Here is a 17,690-nt window from a genome sequence, read left to right as displayed (position 1 = left end):
CACCGCCCCCGAGCCGCGGAGAGACCCCCCGCCCCGAGTGACACCCCCGGCCCAGCGCGGCCGCTCGGGCAGCGCCGGAGCCGCGGTGAGCCGGACCCTGGTGGGAGTGAAACCCCCCAGAAAACCCATGGTCTGGCTGAGGAGGAGGAGGGCTGGGGTGGCCGTCCCAGTTTGCTCCCAGTCTGTGGGCAGTGGAAGCCCCAGCGAGGGGGGGCCGGTGCTTGTGGCCTTCGGCGGCGCCGGCGGCTGCGGAGCGGAAAGCCCTGACTCAGGGCTGGGAAAGGGCCCCGCTGGCTCCGGCGGCGGAAACGGGCAGCGGGGAAAGCGCGAAGAAACCGGGGAGGACGGGGAGTAATAAAATAAAAATGGGAGGGGGCGTAAAAGAGCGGTTGGAACAGTTCCTCATGGGGGAAACTGAGGCACAGGGTGTCCCCATCGCCAGAGCCGTGCGTGTCCCTGTCCCCCTGCACATGTCCCTGTCCCCAGCCCTGTTCCTTCAGAGCCCAGCCCTGTTCTCACTCCTGACCCCCATCCCTGGTCCCTGCAGCCCCATCCCCGCTCCATTCCCAACTCCTGTTCCCATTCCCACGCCTCTGACCCCATTCCTGGTACCTGAAGCTCCAGCCCACGTCCCTCTCACCCCCCTCGGCTGTCCCCATCCTGCACCATCCTGGCACCTTCCGGGGTCACGAGCCCTGGGTGTCCCAGCTGTCCTGTCCTCCTTTGTCCCTTTGTCCCCCTTCCCCTCCCCATCCATCTATTCCTTCATTCCTTCTCTCCTCTCCAGCACTTTTCGTCTTCATCCACTTCCCTTCCCAGCCCCTTCCTCCTCCTTTTCCTCTGTCCATCCCTTTCTCCCCCTCTCCCTCCTTTCCCTTCCCCTTTTCCTCTTCTTATTTCCCTCTTATTTCTTCTCCTTTCCTTTTCCCTCCTTTCCCTTCCTTCCCTCTCCCCACTGGTCCCTGTCCCCTATCTCCCCTCCTTCCTCCAGCTCTCAGCCTCATCTTCCTCCATTCACAACTTTTTCTTTAATTTTTCTTCCATTTCCTTATAGAATATTTCTTTTCTCTTCCCTCCCTTTTTAATTTCCTTTTTAACTTTTCCCTTCCTTTTTCCTTCCCCCTTTCCTCCTTATCTCTTTTCTTTCTCTCCTTTTCTCTCTAACTTATTTCCCTCTTCCAATTCCTTGTTCTTTCCTCGCCTTTCTCTTCTCTCCCCCTTTTCTCTTTCTTTCCCCCTCTCTCATCTTTTCCTTCCTCCTTTCCTTTTCCTCTTCCCCTTCCCCTGCCCCCTTCCCGCGGTCCCCCGGCCCCCCCGGGCTGGGGGCGGTTCGGGGCCGGGCTCCGCTGCCGGCCCCGGTCCCGGCCCGGCCCCGCCGCAGCGGCACAGCGGGGCGGGCGGCGGCCGCGGTGCTCCGTCCCTCCCTCCCTCCGTCCCTCCCTCCCTCTCCCTCCGTCCCTCCCTCCGCAGCGAGCCCCGGCATCCCGGGACACCGGCATCCCGGGACAGCGGCACACCGCGACAGGGCGACAGCGCGACAGCGGGACAGGGCGACAGGGCACCCCCGCGGGCAGGACCCACCCCCGGCATCCCCGGTAAGGACCCCCGGGACCGGGACCCTTCGGGATGGGGGACACTGCCCCGGGACCGGGACCCCGGCTAGAGGAACACGGGGTGGGGGATCCCCCTCGAGGGACAGGGACAGTTTGGGATGGGGGATCCCTGCTCTGGGGCAGGGACAATTTGGGATGGGGGATCCCCCTGGAGGGACAGGGACCCTTTAGGAGGGGGATCCCTCTTGAGGATCAGGGACCCTTTGGGATGAGGGATCCCTGCTCTGGGGCAGGGACCCCGGGATTTGGGACCCACGAGGTGGTGGACTCGCTCGAGGATGGGGGAGCCCCCTGGGATATGGGACCCCCCAAGGACAGGGACCCCCCCTGCGGTCCCTGTGCTGGGGGACACGTGTGTGTGTCCCCTGCCCCAGCAGGGACTGCCCTGCCATGCCCAGAGGGGGAACAGGGACAGGGGCATGGTGCCACTGTCACCCTGAGCTGTCCCTCTGGCTGGGGACAGCACCACTGCACAGGAGCCAGGCCCACGTGTCCTCGGGTTCAGGGGACAGGGGGTGGCACTGACAGGGTGGGGGAAACTGAGGCAAGGGCTGTGGGGACACTTGGGGCCAGGGACCGGGGAGTGGGGACCAGGGATGGGGTTTGGGGGTTGGGACTGGGGACAAGGACTGGGTTTGGGGACCAAGGAGCTGCGGACTTAGGGGACCAGGGACTGGGGGACAAGGGGATGGGGAGTGGGGAACTGGAACTGAGGATAAGAACTGGACACTGACAGGTAGCGACAAGAGACCGAGAATTTGGGACCCAGAATTTGGGACCAGAGACCCCCAGAGCAGGGGCTGGACCCCTCCCCACGCCAGGAGGGGACATGGGAGGGGTCAGGATCCCTGAGGCAGCACAAAGGGACTGTCACCCCCAGCAGCAGCGAGCTCACGCCGTCCCCAGCCCGCAGCTCCCGGGGCTCCTTCCCTGCTCCTTAATTTCCCGGCGCAAGCGGAGCTGATTTATGGGAGTTTGACACTATTTTAAGCGTGCGCCTCCGTTTGCCGCTCGCCCTGGTTTTAATTACCTCGGCTCTCGCGGCAGGGCAGCGTTCCCGGGGCACAGGCCTGGCCCTTGTTATCCTTGGAAAACCGGGAGCGCGCTTGCGGCCACGGCTGGGCCGGCGTAAAAATAGGCGCAAAAACCACGGAAAAAAAAAAAGAAAAAAAAAAGAAAGGGGGGCGAGGAGGGGAACACCCTAAAAAAAAAACCCCAAACAAACAAAAAAAGGCAAAGTGAAAATGCCCCAAGGTGGGTGAAAAGATGAATTTAAAAAAAAAAATCAAATAAAGGGAAGGCCGGGGGTGATGGGGGTGAGGGACAGCTCGCGACACCCCGGCCCAGCCCGCGCAGCTGAAAGCCATGACGGGTATAAAAGCAGAGGAAGTCACCCGGGGAGGGGGAGGCCACAGCATAATTCGATTAAAAGGCCATAAAGGCAGAAGGAGCCGAGATTGGGGGTGGGGGGAGGCCCTGCCACCAGCACAACCCCACAGCAGCCCCCGGAGAAGCCCCTTTTAGGGGTGATGCTGGGCTGAGGGGTGGTGGGGTGGCCTCAGCCCTGTGGGGGGAAACTGAGGCACAGGGGATGGGGAGTGTTGGGGCTGGGGGGAACCCTGGGGCTGGGGGGTGCAGCAGGGCTGACACCCCAATACAGCTGACACCCCAGCGCTGACCCCCAGGACGGGTCACCCCGTGGCACACAGTGCCCCTCGGAACCTCCAAGCCCCGTTCCCCTTTTCCACAGGCTGCCAAGTGCCATGGCCGCGAGCCCCCGCTGACATCGCCCCCCACGCCTCGGGGTGCCCCCGCTGCCATCGCCATGGGTGACTCCTACGCCGCCGCCTTCCCCAGCGCCCCGGGGCTGCTGTCGCCGTCCGCCAGCCCCCAGGCGTCCCCCGGCCCCTACGGCCCCGACTACGGCCCCTTCGGGCACCCCTTCCCAGCGCCCTCGGGCGCCCAGGAGGTGCTGGGGGCCCCCGTGGTGGTGGCCAAGGGGCACCCCGCGGGCGAGTGCCTGCCGGGGGTGTACCCCTCGCTGGAGATGCCGCACCCCTACGGCTCCTGGTACAAGGGCGGCATCGGCGGGGGGCTGCCGGGGGGCTCCGGGCCCGCGGCCCCGTCCTGGTGGGATGTGCACCCCAACGGGGGCTGGCTGGGGGGGCCGGCGGGCGCCGAGGGGCTGCAGGGCTCGCTGCAGGGCCAGCCCACCCTCAGCCCCCCCCTGCCCACCTACGGCTCCGATTTCGGCGCTCTGAACCCCCCTCCTTACACCAACGCCCCCGCCGCGCCCCCCACCCCTAAACCCACGCCGGGCGAGACCCCCAAGGGTCCCCGCGGCGGCTCCCTGGGGGGACGCCCGGCGTGCGATTGTCCCAACTGCCAGGAGCTGGAGCGGCTCGGGGGCGCGGCGGGGGCGCGGCGGAAGCCGGTGCACAGCTGCCACATCCCGGGCTGCGGCAAGGTGTACGGCAAGGCGTCGCACCTGAAGGCGCACCTGCGCTGGCACACGGGCGAGCGGCCCTTCGTGTGCAACTGGCTCTTCTGCGGCAAGCGCTTCACCCGCTCCGACGAGCTGGAGCGCCACGTCCGGACCCACACGCGAGAGAAGAAGTTCACCTGCCTGCTGTGCAGCAAGCGCTTCACCCGCTCCGACCACCTCAGCAAGCACCAGAAGACCCACGCCGACCCCCCCAAGCCACCCCCCGGCGCCGAGCAGCCCCCCGCGTCCCCCCGGCCGCCGCCCGCCTCGCCCGGCAAGGACGGCGGCAGCCCCGAGGCCGGGAGTTTGTTGGAGATTTGAGCCTTTCCGCCTTCATCTTCCTCCTCCTCCTCGCCGCTGGGGATATTTATTACGGGGTGCTGCTCCCCCCGCCAAGCCCCCTCCCCCTCAGTTCCCCAGCTCCTCGTTAGCCATTCTAATTTATGTCTTAAATTATGGGGGGGCTCTCCGAGCGCTCTGGGGCTCACGGGGGGGGGTGTCAAGGTGAGACCCCCCCCTTTCTGTTTTCCCTTCCAACCCCCCAACCCTTCTTACCCCCAGCCCTCGCCTCGCCCCCCGCACTCAGGGACAGGGTTTGCCCCCCTCCCCCAGCCTGGTTCATCAGTGCTAATGTAACGTGTCCCCCCCCCACTTTTTTTAGCTGCCTGCCCCTCCTGCCCCCCCGGAAAAAAAAAGCAATAAAAGGATTGAGAGTGGAGCCAGGCGGCTTCATCACAGGGATGTGCTCTGCAGGGCTCCGAGGGAAACTGAGGCACGGGGGGCACTGCTGTGTCCCCCCTCTCTGGGGGTGGCAGGAGCTCAGCAGGGTGGGGGACAAGCTGGGCTGTCCCTTGTCCTCAGCCCCTGGGGTGCCATATCCTGTGCCTCTCCCCCTTCCCAGGATCTTGTCACCGTGTCCCCAGGGCTCTGTCCCCTGTGCTCCCCACGGTCTCCTTGTCCCCATGTCCCTCTGTCCCCATGTCCCTCCTCGTGTCCCCAGCCTCAGGGACAGCCAAAGCCTGGCAGGCTGTGGGGCCTGGCAGGATTGTCCCCTGCCCCCGCGTGTCCCCACTCCCGGGACATCGTGTGCACGGGAACACGCCTGCGCACAGCCCCGTGCCTCAGTTTCCCCCCGGCCACATCCCAGGGCCCACGTGGCAGCACAGGGCACGCGGCGGGGCCACGTGTCCCCGAGGACACCCCAATTTTGGGCGCTGTGGGCTGGCGGGGACCCCACTGCGCTCCCCCTCCCCCTGCCCGGGGCTCCCGCCAGCGCTTTGATGCGCTCAGCCCTGGTTTGGGGCTTTTCCTGAAAAAAAAAACCCAAAAAGCCACGGAAAAAGGCAACAGGAGGCGGAAAGGAGCTCCAGTGCCAGCACGGGGCGGGGGGGCAGAGCTGGCACCCGTGGGCCCGCGGGGGGACAGGGACAGGGCTGGCAGCAGGTCCCGTGCCAGCCCCGGGCGAGTCACGGTGGCCACGAGCCGGCCAGGGCCCGGCTGTCCCCAGGGGGACACGGCGTGGGGAAACTGAGGCACGGAGGCGGCAGTGGAGCGGCCGGAGCTCGGTGCCACCGCGCAGAGCTGTCCCCAGGGTGGCTCCCTGCTTGGAGTGGCAGTGCCACCTCTCCGTGTCGCGCCCCGCGCCCTGCCTGACACAAACTCGCCCTTTTCGGGGCTTTTCCCCCAGAACCCCGGCCCCGCTCGCCGTGGGTGGGCCGGTGCCAAGCGGGGCGAGGAGCCCCGAGCCAAACCCCGGCCCGGCGGCCACCGAGGGCTCGACCGCCCGGAGCCTCCCAAACCACAGAGCCCAGCCCCATCCAGCGACCCCCCCGGGGACGCCCCCGCCACCTCCGCCCCTTTCCCCGTCTCGCTGCCTTTGGGGGGGTCCGGGGGACGCCGCGGGGCCACGCCAGCCCTGCGGTGGCTCTGATGTCGGCGCCATCCCAAATCGCCGTCTCCTATCGAACCCCGCTCGCTCCGTAACGGGCGAGGAATGTGGGGCCCCCCGCCGCAGCTCCCCCCGCCGCCTTTATTTAATATCCTGAGAAAATTAAAATAACTCTTGCGGCCGCTAAGGAAAACACGGGCACAAACACGAGGGAAGCGGGAGCCCCGGGAGAGGGGCTGGGAGCGAGCCAAGGGGGGGCACGGCCGGGAGCGGCACCCAGGGGGCACGGGGAGCACGGACACGGGCACCCGCGGAGGGGACACCGGGGGCGGCGGCACCGGGGACACGGGAGCGCGGGATGCTGCGCGAGCACTAGACAGGACCGGGACCGGGGGTGCCCGCGGGACGCGGGGGTGCCCCGGAGGTGCCCCAGGGGGGTCCCAGGGTGGTCCCGGGGGTCTCGTTCCCGTTCCCGTTCCCGTTCCCGTCCCCATCCCCGGTCCCGGGACGGCCCCGCTCGGACACCACGTGACCCGTTTGCCGCACACGCCCCTCGCCCCGCCCCTCAAAGGAGGCTCCGCCTTTCTTAAAGGGGCAACGACTGTAAAAAAAGCAGTCATCATTTAAATCAATCCTCGTTACAACGGGAGGGCCACTAAGGCACCGGTGGAGCGCGGCTGTGCATGGGTCGCTGATATCATCTCTCCTCCGTGGAGGAAGGTCGGGGAGCGTGGCGTTGTCCCGCGGTGAGGACTCCGCGTATTTCTCACCAGAGCCGCGGCCCTTTTAATTCCCCTCCCACGCGCGCCCGGAGCCACGAGGGCGGCGCGCGGCGGCGATTGGCGCGAACGGGAGCGGGAAGGGGTGAGGGGAGCCAAGATGGCGGCGCCGGGGGCTGAGGGCGGGGAGCGGGTGAGGGGGAGCCGGGGGGAAACCGGGGGTACCGGGGGTTGTGAGGGGTGAGGGAAAAACCGGGGGGCACCGCGGGTTGTGAGGGGCGGGGGGACCGGCGGAAGGGTCGGCGGCCTGGGGCCGGCGCATCCCGAGGGCAGCCGCGGTTTCAGCCGTCGCCCCCGGCCCCCAGGCTCGGCGCCGCCATGTGCTCGCTGGGGCTGTTCCCGCCGCCGCCTCCGCCTGGGGATGTCACCCTGTACGAGCTCAACAACGCGTTGGTCTGCGGCCGCCTCAGCGAGCAGCTGCCGCTGGCCTTCCAGAGCCAGGTGAGGCCCGAGCCGGGGCAGCCTCGGGCTGCCAGCCCCCCGCAGCCCGGGGCTGCCGCCTTTGTCCCCCTCAGCTGTGGCTGCAGCTCTGTTCCCTCTGCTGGGTCTCTCCGGGCACCCTCGGGCTGCTCCTTCGCCCCTCCTTGTGTCCCTGCTTTCCTCCCCTCGCCGTTTGCCCGCTGCCCTGGGGGGGTCCCTGTGTGCCCCGGGGCTCGGGGGAGCTCGGGGGGGTTCAGGGAGCTCAGGGGAGCTCGGGGAAGCTGAGGGGGTTCAGGGAGCTCAGGGGGGGCTGTGTGTGCCGCAGGTTCCTGACCTGCCCGTGCTGAGCCTGCCCAAGGAGCCTCTCAAGGCCCACGGCCGCCTGGAGCCCAGCGCCCGCCCGCCCTTCATCCACCACCGCGAGTCGCTCTGGAAGCGCTGCCTCAGCGCCTGGTGAGTGCCCCGCTGTCCCCAGCGTGCCCCGCTGTCCCCATAGAGCCCTGGCTGTCCCCAGAGAGCCCTGGCTGTCCCCATAGAGCCCCGCTATCCCCAGCGTGCCCCGCTGTCCCCAGAGAGCCCCGCTGTCCCCAGCATGCCCCGCTGTCCCCATAGAGCCCTGGCTGTCCCCAGAGAGCCCCGCTGTCCCCAGAGAGTCCCAGCTGTCCCCAGCGTGCCCCGCTGTCCCCAGAGAGCCCCGGCTGTCCCCATAGAGCCCCGGCTGTCCCCATAGAGCCCTGCTGTCTGCTGAGCCTGCCCAAGGAGCCTCTCAAGGCCCACGGCCGCCTGGAGCCCAGCGCCCGCCCGCCCTTCATCCACCACCGCGAGTCGCTCTGGAAGCGCTGCCTCAGCGCCTGGTGAGTGCCCCGCTGTCCCCAGCGTGCCCCGCTGTCCCCATAGAGCCCCGCTGTCCCCAGAGAGCCCTGGCTGTCCCCATAGAGCCCCGCTGTGCCCATAGAGCCCCGCTGTGCCCAGAGCGGGCCGGCCGGGCGGTGACCGCGCTCTCGCCGCAGGCGCGACACCGGGCTCTGCGGGCTGCTCCGGGAGCTGGCCGGCGCCGAGGAGGAGGGTGAGTTCGGGCTGCCTGGAGATGCCAGGTCCCGCTGCGGGGCTTTGGCTGGGCCCTGCTGTCCCTGCCCGCGTCCCCCGGGGGGCTGGCAGGGATGCTGAGGCTCCCTTTGCCCTGTGCAGGGCTGCGCTGGCTGCGGACGGGCTCGAGCCACGCGCTGGCCGTGTGCCGCTGGCTGTCCTCGCTGCACGGGTCGCTGTTCCCTCACCTGTCCGTGAGTCATTCTGGCCTCTTCCATGCTGGGGGCAAGGGGATTTGGGGTGGGGGGTGGTCCCTTCCCCACTAAAACCCCCCTGAAATGCTCCTCCTGGTGATGCCCAGCTCCAGACACTGCTCCTTCCTCCTCTGGCGGAAAATGGATACTGGGAAGGAGTTTGGTGCTCCAAGAGGGGCCCAAATCCTGGTGGGGGACAGGGAGAAAGGGCTGGAAGCTGGGGGTCACTGCTGCCAGCTCAGTGTTCTCCTCTCCCTGCAGCTGACCAGTGAGGACATGATCGCAGCCTTCTCCCAGGCCGTGGACTGGTGAGTGTCCCAAAATCACCGTGCCGGGGTCTGGGACCCCCCAGATGGGAGTACAAGGACAGCATGGCCCCGTTTGGGTGGGCTCTGCCATTAAAGGCAAATATTGCCCCACTGGCTCTGGCTGCCCTGGTTTGTGTGTCCTGGTCAGAGAGAGATCAGGGTTGAAGGAGATCAGAGCCTGGAAAATTCCTTCCAATTCCAGCCCCAGGCTGTGGTCACCAGCGCCTCAGCAGAGCCCTGTGAATAATCCCCAGAAACAGGGAATTTCTCAAAGAAAGTGGTTCTGTTGAGCAGCAAAAAGGCAGTTTTATTTCTCTGGGGACTCTGAGAGGGGTCTTTGCCAGCCCAGGGGGTGCTGGGGGGTCTCACCCTGCCCTGTGCCCCCTCCAGGGCTGGCTGCACCATCCGGGCCTTCGCCTGGCACCCCCACACCAACAAATTCGCTGTGGCTCTTCTGGACGATTCCATCCGTGTCTACAACTCCAGCAGGTGGGGCTTTGTCCCGGGGTGGGCACTGCCCTGGGCCTGCTGCCCGTGACCTCCTCGGCCCCCTGGGCACGCCTGGGCTCCCATTCAGCCCTCCCTTCTCCTTCCCTGCTCTCCCCTGAGCCTCAAGAGCTTTGCCTGTCCTTCCCCTGCCTGCCCCGTGCCTCTGGGGACATCCTGGGGGTCACGCAGCCCTGGCGGTGGTGACAGAGCCGGGGGGACACGGGCTGAGTGTCCTCTGTCCCCCAGGTGTCCCTGATCCCCCAGGGAATGCCAGGTCCTGCTCAGGACAAGACTCTGTCCCCCCCGAGGTGTCCCCAAGCTGGGACACCCAGCCAGCCTGGGCTCTGTCCGGACTGGGGACACCTCAGCTCGGTCACACCAGGTGTGCCCTGCCTCGCTGTGGTGTCACTGCCTGGCAATTCCTGTCCCCTCCCCGGGAAGCACAGGGCAGGGCACCCCCCTCCCCACCCTGCTGTCCCCTCACTGTGCTCAGGGCTGGCCGGGGGCACTGTGGCTGCACCAGGGCTCCCTCAGCTCCTCCTGTCACCTGTCCCCTCTCTGGCAGTGCCACCGTGCCCTCGCTGAAGCACCGCCTGCAGAGGAACGTGGCTGCCATGGCCTGGAAGCCTCTCTGTGCCTCCATCCTGGCTGTGGCCTGCCAGAGCTGTGTCCTCGTGTGGCACCTGGACCCCACCTCGCTCTCCACCAGGTGACAGCTCCCACCTTCCCTTCCCGGCCGCTGTCACCCCGCTGGGGTTGGCTTTGGGGCAGCACCACCGTCCTGCCAGCAAATCCCAAACGCTGGTGGCCTCTCCCTCTCCCTGCAGGCCCTCGTCAGGCTGTGCCCAGGTGCTGTCCTGCCCCGGGCACAGCCCTGTCACCAGCCTGGCCTGGGCGCCCAGCGGGGAGCGGCTGCTCTCAGCGTCACCGGTGGACACGGCCATGCTGGTGAGGGCCCCCCTGGGGACACCCCTGGGGACACCTGGGGACACTCGGGCTGGGCACAGGCAGTGCTGCTACAGGGGCAGCTCTGGGATTTCACCTGGACCTGAAATCTTCACTCTGTTCCCTAATCACCATTGTCCTCCTTGTCCCCTCCAGGTGTGGGACGTGTCCACCGAGACCTGTGTCCAGCTGCAGTGGTTTGGGGGTGGCGGTGTCACCTACTTGGCCTGGTCCCCCGATGGCAGCAAGGTGCTGGCAGCCACCCCCTCGGCCGTGTTCCGGTGAGCTCCTCATGCCCATCCTCATCCTCACGCCAGAAAATCCCAGATCTCCCCCCTGCTCCTGTTCCTGTTGTGGGGACAGAGTTAGGAGTGGCTGGGGGACGGGCTTGGATGTCATGGATCCCCAGAGCAGCAGGACTGGGGCAAATTCCCAGGAATTCTGCTCCCTGAAGCCCATCTCCTGCAGGGTGTGGGAGGCCCAGATGTGGACCTGTGAGCGCTGGCCCACCATCCGGGGACGCTGCCAGGTAGGATGGGATATTCCCCTCCCAGGGAATCATTTAGGGTGGAAAAGTCTTCTGGGACCACCCAGGCCAGCCCCTGGCACTGCGAAGGCCACCACTGAGCTGTGTCCCCACATCCACAGGGCTTTTAAATCCCTCCAGGAATGAGGACTCCACCCCTGCCTTGGGCAGCCAGCCCAACAAATTGTGGAAATTTTCCCTCATTGTGTGGAAATCTTCCCAATATCCAACCTGAACCTCTCCTGGCACAGCCTGAGGCTGTGTCCCTCTCGTCCCCATCAGGGACTAGTGGAGTGAAAAGTCCCTCCTCAGCCTCCTTTTCTCCAGTCTGACACTCCAGACAGGGGTGGCACTGTCCCACAGCAGGGTGGCACTGTCCCACAGCAGGGTGACAGGGTGGCACTATCCCACAGCAGGGTGGCACTGTCCCACAGCAGGGTGACAGGGTGGCACTGTCCCACAGCAGGCTGACAGGGTGGCACTGTCCCACAGACAGGCTGCTGGAGCCCCGATGGCAGCCGGCTGCTCTTCACCGTGCTGGGCGAGTCTGTCATCTACTCCTTGTCCTTCTCCGAGTACCGGGGTGAGTTTGTCCCACCTGGAGCTTCCCAAGGGCTGGGAGAGGGTTCCCAAATGTCCCCACAGCTTTGGGGTGAGGAGCTGGGACACACAGGGGGTGTTTTGGGGTCCCCAAGCATGGAAATCTCTGGAATTCAGGTTTTTCCATCCCTCACGTTGCTCTTCTGTCACAGCTGTGGGGTCTTGAAGGGATTTCAGGGAGACTCCAGTGGGTCCAGAGCCAGCTTGGGGGTCCTGGTGTTTGCTGTCCCTTGTCCTCCATCTGGGACACCAGCACAGCTGCTCTGAGAGAGAAATAAATGAATGATCACCGGGGCAGTGCAGTGGGATTGCTGGAGTGTGGATTCTGCCCTTCCAGGGGAGATGCAGGGGCAGGTGGGAGGCTCCAAGACGGCCTCGATCGTGGCAGACCTGTCCGAGACCACCTTTGAGACCCTCTACGGGGAGGAGAGGTGGGTCTGCCTGGGGGCACAGGGGGGTCCCTGCTCCTCCTGGCAGCCACCCCTCGCTGCTGGGGACACCCAGGGGGTCTCTGCCCCTCAATTTTGAGGGCTCGTGCTGTTCCAGGATCGGAGGAGAGGTTCATTCCATGGTGTGGGACCCCACCGGGGAGAGGCTGGCGGTGATCATCAGAGGTCAGTCCTGCCCCCTTCCTGCTTTGGCCTGGGACTCCTGCTGCCCTGGGAGAAGGGACATGGGGGACAAGGGTGAGCCTTGGTGCTGCTGTCCCCTGCAGGCCACCCCGAGTGTGCAGACAGCCAGCCGGCCGTCGCCGTGTTCCGCACCCGCAACAGCCCCGTCTTCGAGCTCCTGCCCTGGTGCGTGGGGCTGGGAGGGTTTGGGTTTATTGGGATGGGTTGGCTTCATGGCAGGGGGTTTTGGGTGGGTTTGGGCTCATTGGGATGGTTTGGGTTCATGGCAGGGGGTTTTGGGTGGGTTTGGGCTCATTGGGCTGGGTTTGGGTTCATGGCAGGGGCTTTTGGGTTCATTGGGATGGTTAGGGTTCATGGCAGGGGGTTTTGGGTGGGTTTGGGCTCATTGGGATGGTTTGGGTTCATGGCAGGGGGTTTTGGGTGGGTTTGGGCTCATTGGGCTGGGTTTGGGTTCATGGCAGGGGCTTTTGGGTTCATTGGGATGGTTAGGGTTCATGGCAGGGGGTTTTGGGTGGTTTGGGTTCGTTGGGGTGGGTTTGGGTTCACTCAGTCCCATTGACTCCCAGGATGTGATGGGGGAATGCTGCCCCTGGTGCTGCCCCTCCAATCCCTGACGCTGCTTCACCCTGAAATCTGCTCTGGCCACATTGTCCCCTGCCCACCTCACCCCCTTGGCTTTGGGTTGTCCTTTCCCAGTGCATCCCAAGCACCCCCAGCTCCCTGTTTCCAGGACATAACCCTGGCTGTTCCCCCACCCCACAGCGGCTTCGTGCGGGGCGAGCGCGGTGCCCGGCCCCAGCTCATCTCCTTCCACCCCTGCTTCCCTCAGGGCGCCCTCCTGACCGTGGTGAGTCCGTCCTCGGGGCATTCCCAGTCCCAGGGGACACTGGTGGCACTGGGAGGGGGCTGGCATCAGGGTGAGCCAGGGAGAGGAGGTTTAACCAGCCAAGGGTTGGGTCCTGTGTTTTGGGGACAGAGGGGCCGGACAGTGGCCGGGCAGGAAGGGACCTGGAGCGACTGAGGGGCAGTGCTGGACATGAGCCAGGTGTGCCCAGGTGGCCAAAGTCTGGTGGGATCCTGGCCTGGCTTGGGGCTGGAGTGGCCAGCAGGAGCAGGGGGTTGTTTCTCTCCATGGCTTCACCTCGTGTGCTGTGTCCAGGTCTGGATCCCCCAATTCAGGAAAGATTTTGGGATCTGGAGCACGTCCAGAGAAGGGAACGGAGCTGGGGAAGGGCCTGGAGCTCTGGGGGGCTGAGGGAGCTGGGGAAGGGGCTCAGCCTGGAGAGGAGGAGGCTCAGGGGGAGCCTCATCCTTCCTGACAGGAGGGGCAGCCAGGTGAGGTCTCTGCTCCCAGTGACAGGACCAGGGGCCACAGCTGGGGGAGCTTTGGGTGGGCTTCAGGAATTTCTTCCCAGAAAGGGTGACTGGACATTGGAGTGGGCTGGGGAGCTGAACATCCTGGGGGTGTTGAGGCAGAGCCTGGACAGGAAGGGGCTTGACAAAGCCTGGGTGACAAAGCCTGGGTGACACGGTGCTGTCGGGGGCTGTGCTCCACCCCAGCGGGTGTTTCCCATTTCTGAGCCGTTTGGACGCTCAGCCCTGCCCCACCCTGTCCCCTGCAGTGCTGGTCCTCGGGGAGGATCTCCCACATCCCCTTCTTCTTCGTCAGCGCCCTGGAGCCCCGCGGCAGCCCGCGCCGCAGCCCCGCGCCCGTGCTGGGCAGCGTCCGCGAGCAGCCGCTCTTCTCCGAGCTCTGAGAGCCCCCCGGGGCCCCCCCGGGCCCCCTCAGCCACCCCAGGGCCTCCTCTCCCTCCAGGAGCCCCCCACACCTGCTCAGGGTCCGGCAGTGCTGATCCTGCCCCGATTAAAGGTGGATTTTCCTTCCCCCTCGTCTTCTTTCCTCACCCCGATGCGACTGGAACATTTTGGGGGTGAATTTGGGAAGTCCTGTGGGTCTGCAGGGGTTCTGGGGGTTCCAGAGTTGGTTTTTGGGGTCAGAAAGAGCTTGGGATGAACTCACAGAACCTGTTGATGTGATCCCAGTGCAGCCCGTGGGCCAGGGCTGCTCTTTTGGGATCAAAGAGCCCCATTTTGGGGACGGGTGCTGGCTGAAGGGGAACCCCACACCAACCCCCAGGCTTCGTCTTGAGGGTGAGCAAAAGTGAACCAAACCCTCCGAGAGTCCCCAAACCCCAGCCCCGGGACCCCCAGGGTGCTCGTGGTGCCCCAGGCGAGCCCCCCCAGCCCTGCAGGGTGGGGGCAGCAGCTGGGCCCCCCCCCCCGCAAGGGGGATGAGCGCTGCTGCTGGGGGTGGCACAGTGAAATCCCAGGATTACACCCCCTTAATCCCAGGATTACACCCCCTTAATCCCAGGATTACGCTGTGCTGGCAGGGAGGACAGGCAGAGCACAGGGTCCCTGCTCCCCCCACCCAACAGCCCCAGGACCCCCAAAATCCACCCCAGAGCAATGGGGAGACCCCTCCCTTCCCCCCACAGCATCCAGCCCCTTCCTGTGGCTGGGCAGGAGGATCCGGGGGGGGATCCAGGGGTGGCCTGGGCTCCAAACCCACCGCAGCTGCTGGGGCCAGCCTGGGGGGGCTTCACCCCTCGGGCCTGCCCGGTTGGCTCCCGGGCTCCTCCTCCTCCTCCCGGTGCCGGTGTGGCCGTGCCGGCAGGGCCCGCAGGTACCGCAGGTGCAGCCGCGTCTCCTCCCGGCTGCGGCGCACGGAGCGGCGCACGCAGAGCAGCACCAAGCCCAGCCACCCCCCCACGGCCACCAGCGCGGCCACGTCGGGGACCCGCGCTGGCCCCGCGCCCCTCCCCAGCGTCTCGTTGTGGCCGCTGGGGGGGACCGGCGCCGGTGGAGCCCCCCCGGGGCACCGGGAGCCCCCCCGGGGGTGCTGGGGCAGCAGCAGCAGGAGCAGGAACAGCAGGAGCAGCGCGGCCGCCCGCATGGCCCCGGAGGGAGGGAGGGGACACCGTGACCCCCCCGCGTGCTGGTGACACGCAGTGCCATCGGGGGCGGGCACCGGGTGCTGTCGCCGTGCTGGAGGGGGTCACGGCTGTCCCTGAGTCACAGCAACCCCCCCCAGTGTCACACGCAGCACCCCCTGGGACCCCCAAGACCCATCAAGAGCGAATCCACTGGGCACAAACTGGTTTTTACTGGTGCAGGGACATGACAGGAACGGGCTCAAACTCCCAGGAAATGGAGCCAAAAAGTCACTGCCTGGACTGGCACCCGTCCAGCACGGGGGGTGGGTGCTCTGAGACCCCCGCGAGGGGCTGCTGCCCCCCAGCACAGCAGATCCCTCGGAGAATCCAGGATCCACGCGGGAACGGTCCCTGCACATCTCTGGCATCCCACACTGGGCCAGGGGCTCCCTTCTGGGGTGACCCCGCTGGGGAGGGGGCTCACGAGCTCTCTGTGCCCTCCCCGAGCTCCAGCGTCCTCCGGGCCATCTCCAGGGCCCCCTCCCGGGTCCGGTTGCCCCCGATGAAGCCGCTGGCGTGGACGAAGACGCAGCCGGGGATCCCGGCCAGCTCGGACAGCGCCTCGTCCCGCAGCCCCCGCCAGGCCTCGGGCAGGGGGAGCCTGGGGGGGACACGGGGTTTGAGAGTGACCCCGGCCCCACAGGGGGGCGCGGGCAGGGCCAGGGGAGGGGTCTCACCGGCTCTGGAAGCTGTGGGGGGCTGTGGGGACGCTCTGCACCCGCCACTGCCCGCCCCGGTCCGGGAACAGCACGAGCAGCAGCGGCCGGGGCAGGGCCAGCTCCTGCTCCAGCTGGAACAGGTGCTCCTTCCAGGGACAGCCGCCCTGCGACAGCTCCAGGACCTGCCCGCTGGCGTCCACCTGCGGGGGGGACACGCTGGGGACACACTGGGGACATGGGGGTGGCTCCCAAAACCAAAAACCACCCTGGGCTCCGTGCCCTGAGACCTCCGCGTCCCTCCTGCAGGGCTGCCGGGGCCGTGCAGAATGTGGGGTGCAGAGCCGCCCCGGGAGGTTTCTGCCCAAGGGATGTGACCTCCCCAGGCCCCAGAATGTCACCTCCCCGGAATCCCAGGTCACCTCGAGGCGGCGCCGCACGGCCTCCTCCACCAGCGCCCGCGCGGGCAGCCAGGCGTGCCGGTAGAAATCCAGGCGCTGCAGGAACTCGCTGCCCACCAGCTCCATGGCCCTCCTGAACCCCGCCTGGGGACACGGGGCACCACGGTAAAGCCTGTCCCCAGGCAGGTGTCCCCAGAGCTGTCCCCAGGGCTGTCCCCAAGCAGGGTGTCCCCAGGGGCTGTCCCCAGGGCTGTCCCCACCTCGGTGTCCTGCTCGGGGTCGTTCCAGCGGGGGTTCAGGTGCCCCACGCGGGCGCTCAGGGTGGTGCTCAGGGCGTAGCGCGGCTCCCCCGCCGCCGGCGCAATCCCGTTGTCCATGGCATCGACCTCCTCCACGAAGTTCTCGTACAGCTGGGGACAGCGAGGGGACAGTGGGGACACAGGGGCAGCGAGGGGACAGTGCAGAGCCTGGCTGGAAGCACAGCTGCCACAAACCAGCCTCCCCCATCCCCACCGAGGACAAGCCAGGGCAGAACCGTCACCCCGGCAGGGTGCCCCCCTGTCACCCCTGTCACCTTGTCATAGAGCGCAGTGACCACGGGCCCGTCCTCGGGCTGCCCCAGCAGCCCCGCCAGGATCTGCTCCCCGAAGTGGCAGTAGACGAGCCCGGCGCTGCTCAGCTTCGTGCCCCAGGGCTTGTCCGGCCGCAGGCTCCGCATGGACTCCGTGAAGGACCTGCGGGGCCACGCGGTCACCCCGGGGTCACCCCGGGCAGCGGGGCCGCCGCTGGCCCCGGCGGGGGCTCACCTCTGGTGGTGGTCGTAGCGGTGCCGCCCCGGGTCGTACTCGCCCCCCACGTCCACCACAACATCACAGGCGGCCAGGAGCTGCGGGTCCCGCGTGCGCACGATCTCCGCGTCCTGCCGGGGACACCGGGTCACGGACACCGGGGACACCGGGAGCGGCTCCGGGGGACGAGGGACACCGGGGAGGGACCCTGAGGAGGGGGGGGGGACACAAGGGTGGCCCCCAGGTGGCACCGGGGACAGAACAGGGACACCCAGGTGGCACCGGGAACAGAAGAGGGACCCCCAGGTGGCACCGGGGACCCCCAGAAAGGACTGGGGACACAAGGGTGGCACCGGGGACAGAAGAGGGACACCCAGGTGGCACCGGGGATCCCCAGGAAGGACTGGGGACACAAGGGTGAACCCCAGGTGGCACCGGGGACCCCCAGGAAGGACTGAGGACACAAGGGTGGACCCCAGGTGGCACCGGGAACAGAGAGCGGCCGCTGGGTGGGCTGAAGTGTCCCCACATGGGGCCGAGAGAGGAGCGACCCGGAGGAAGACGTCGGGAGCCGGCACCGCACGGTGCCCCCGTCCCGTTCGTGCCCGGTTCATGCCCCGAGCCGGGCGCGCTGCCGGTGCCGTACCCGGTAGCGGGGCAGGAGGCGCAGCAGGAAACACGCCAGCGCCTCGTCGCAGTGGAAGGTGCCGTCGTGGGTGCCGATGCGGGCGGCGGGCTCGGGGTGCGGCCGCTTGTGCCCGGGGCCGGGGCCGGGGCCGGTGGCGGCCATGACCACGAGCCGGGCGGCGCGCGCGGCACTGCGCATGCCAGCGAGGAGACCACGCCCCCATGGGGCCACGCCCCCTCATCGTAAGCGCTTCCCG

The 17,690-nt window shown here is 67.2% G+C and overlaps 3 protein-coding genes across 4 annotated transcripts in view; 2 read left to right on the top strand and 1 right to left on the bottom strand.

Annotated features, from left to right (window-relative positions):
* Nucleotides 1-4,816, top strand: part of SP7 (Sp7 transcription factor) — a 5,826-nt gene extending 1,010 nt beyond the window's left edge. The window contains exons 2-3 of the mRNA XM_039708555.1: nt 1,471-1,595; nt 3,364-4,816. Of these exons, the coding sequence (XP_039564489.1) occupies nt 3,439-4,419 (981 nt within the window). The 5' untranslated portion in view covers nt 1,471-1,595; nt 3,364-3,438 and the 3' untranslated portion in view covers nt 4,420-4,816. The remainder of the gene's footprint in view (nt 1-1,470; nt 1,596-3,363) is intronic.
* A 2,088-nt stretch (nt 4,817-6,904) lies between these two features.
* On the top strand, nt 6,905-13,849 carry AAAS (aladin WD repeat nucleoporin). Of its 2 annotated transcripts, XM_039708506.1 has the most exons (16): nt 6,905-7,206; nt 7,511-7,638; nt 8,196-8,251; nt 8,374-8,465; nt 8,727-8,773; nt 9,164-9,262; nt 9,828-9,971; nt 10,090-10,210; nt 10,364-10,488; nt 10,676-10,736; nt 11,226-11,316; nt 11,671-11,764; nt 11,880-11,947; nt 12,049-12,130; nt 12,728-12,812; nt 13,588-13,849. In XM_039708506.1, the coding sequence occupies exons 1-16, from the start codon at nt 7,084-7,086 to the stop codon at nt 13,720-13,722; spliced, it is 1,551 nt and encodes a 516-aa protein (XP_039564440.1). In that variant the 5' UTR covers nt 6,905-7,083; the 3' UTR covers nt 13,723-13,849. The 2 variants fall into 2 exon arrangements, 1 of the variants encoding a protein (XP_039564440.1); XR_005627403.1 differs by lacking the exon at nt 13,588-13,849 and having other exon boundaries at nt 11,197-11,316; nt 12,728-12,787.
* A 1,260-nt stretch (nt 13,850-15,109) lies between these two features.
* Nucleotides 15,110-17,649, bottom strand: MYG1 (MYG1 exonuclease). The gene is made up of 7 exons (XM_039708507.1): nt 17,453-17,649; nt 16,825-16,937; nt 16,593-16,752; nt 16,279-16,428; nt 16,040-16,162; nt 15,639-15,820; nt 15,110-15,562 (listed from the first exon to the last, which is right to left on the bottom strand). The coding sequence occupies exons 1-7, from the start codon at nt 17,630-17,632 to the stop codon at nt 15,382-15,384; spliced, it is 1,089 nt and encodes a 362-aa protein (XP_039564441.1). The 5' UTR covers nt 17,633-17,649; the 3' UTR covers nt 15,110-15,381.
* Nucleotides 17,650-17,690: the final 41 nt, after the last annotated feature.

This window comes from Passer montanus, unplaced genomic scaffold, assembly GCF_014805655.1.
Source record: "Passer montanus isolate IOZ18808 unplaced genomic scaffold, ASM1480565v1 scaffold204, whole genome shotgun sequence".
Taxonomy (NCBI): domain Eukaryota; kingdom Metazoa; phylum Chordata; class Aves; order Passeriformes; family Passeridae; genus Passer; species Passer montanus.
Note: the sequence above shows the minus strand (reverse complement) of the source record. Positions and strands in the feature narration are given on the sequence as shown.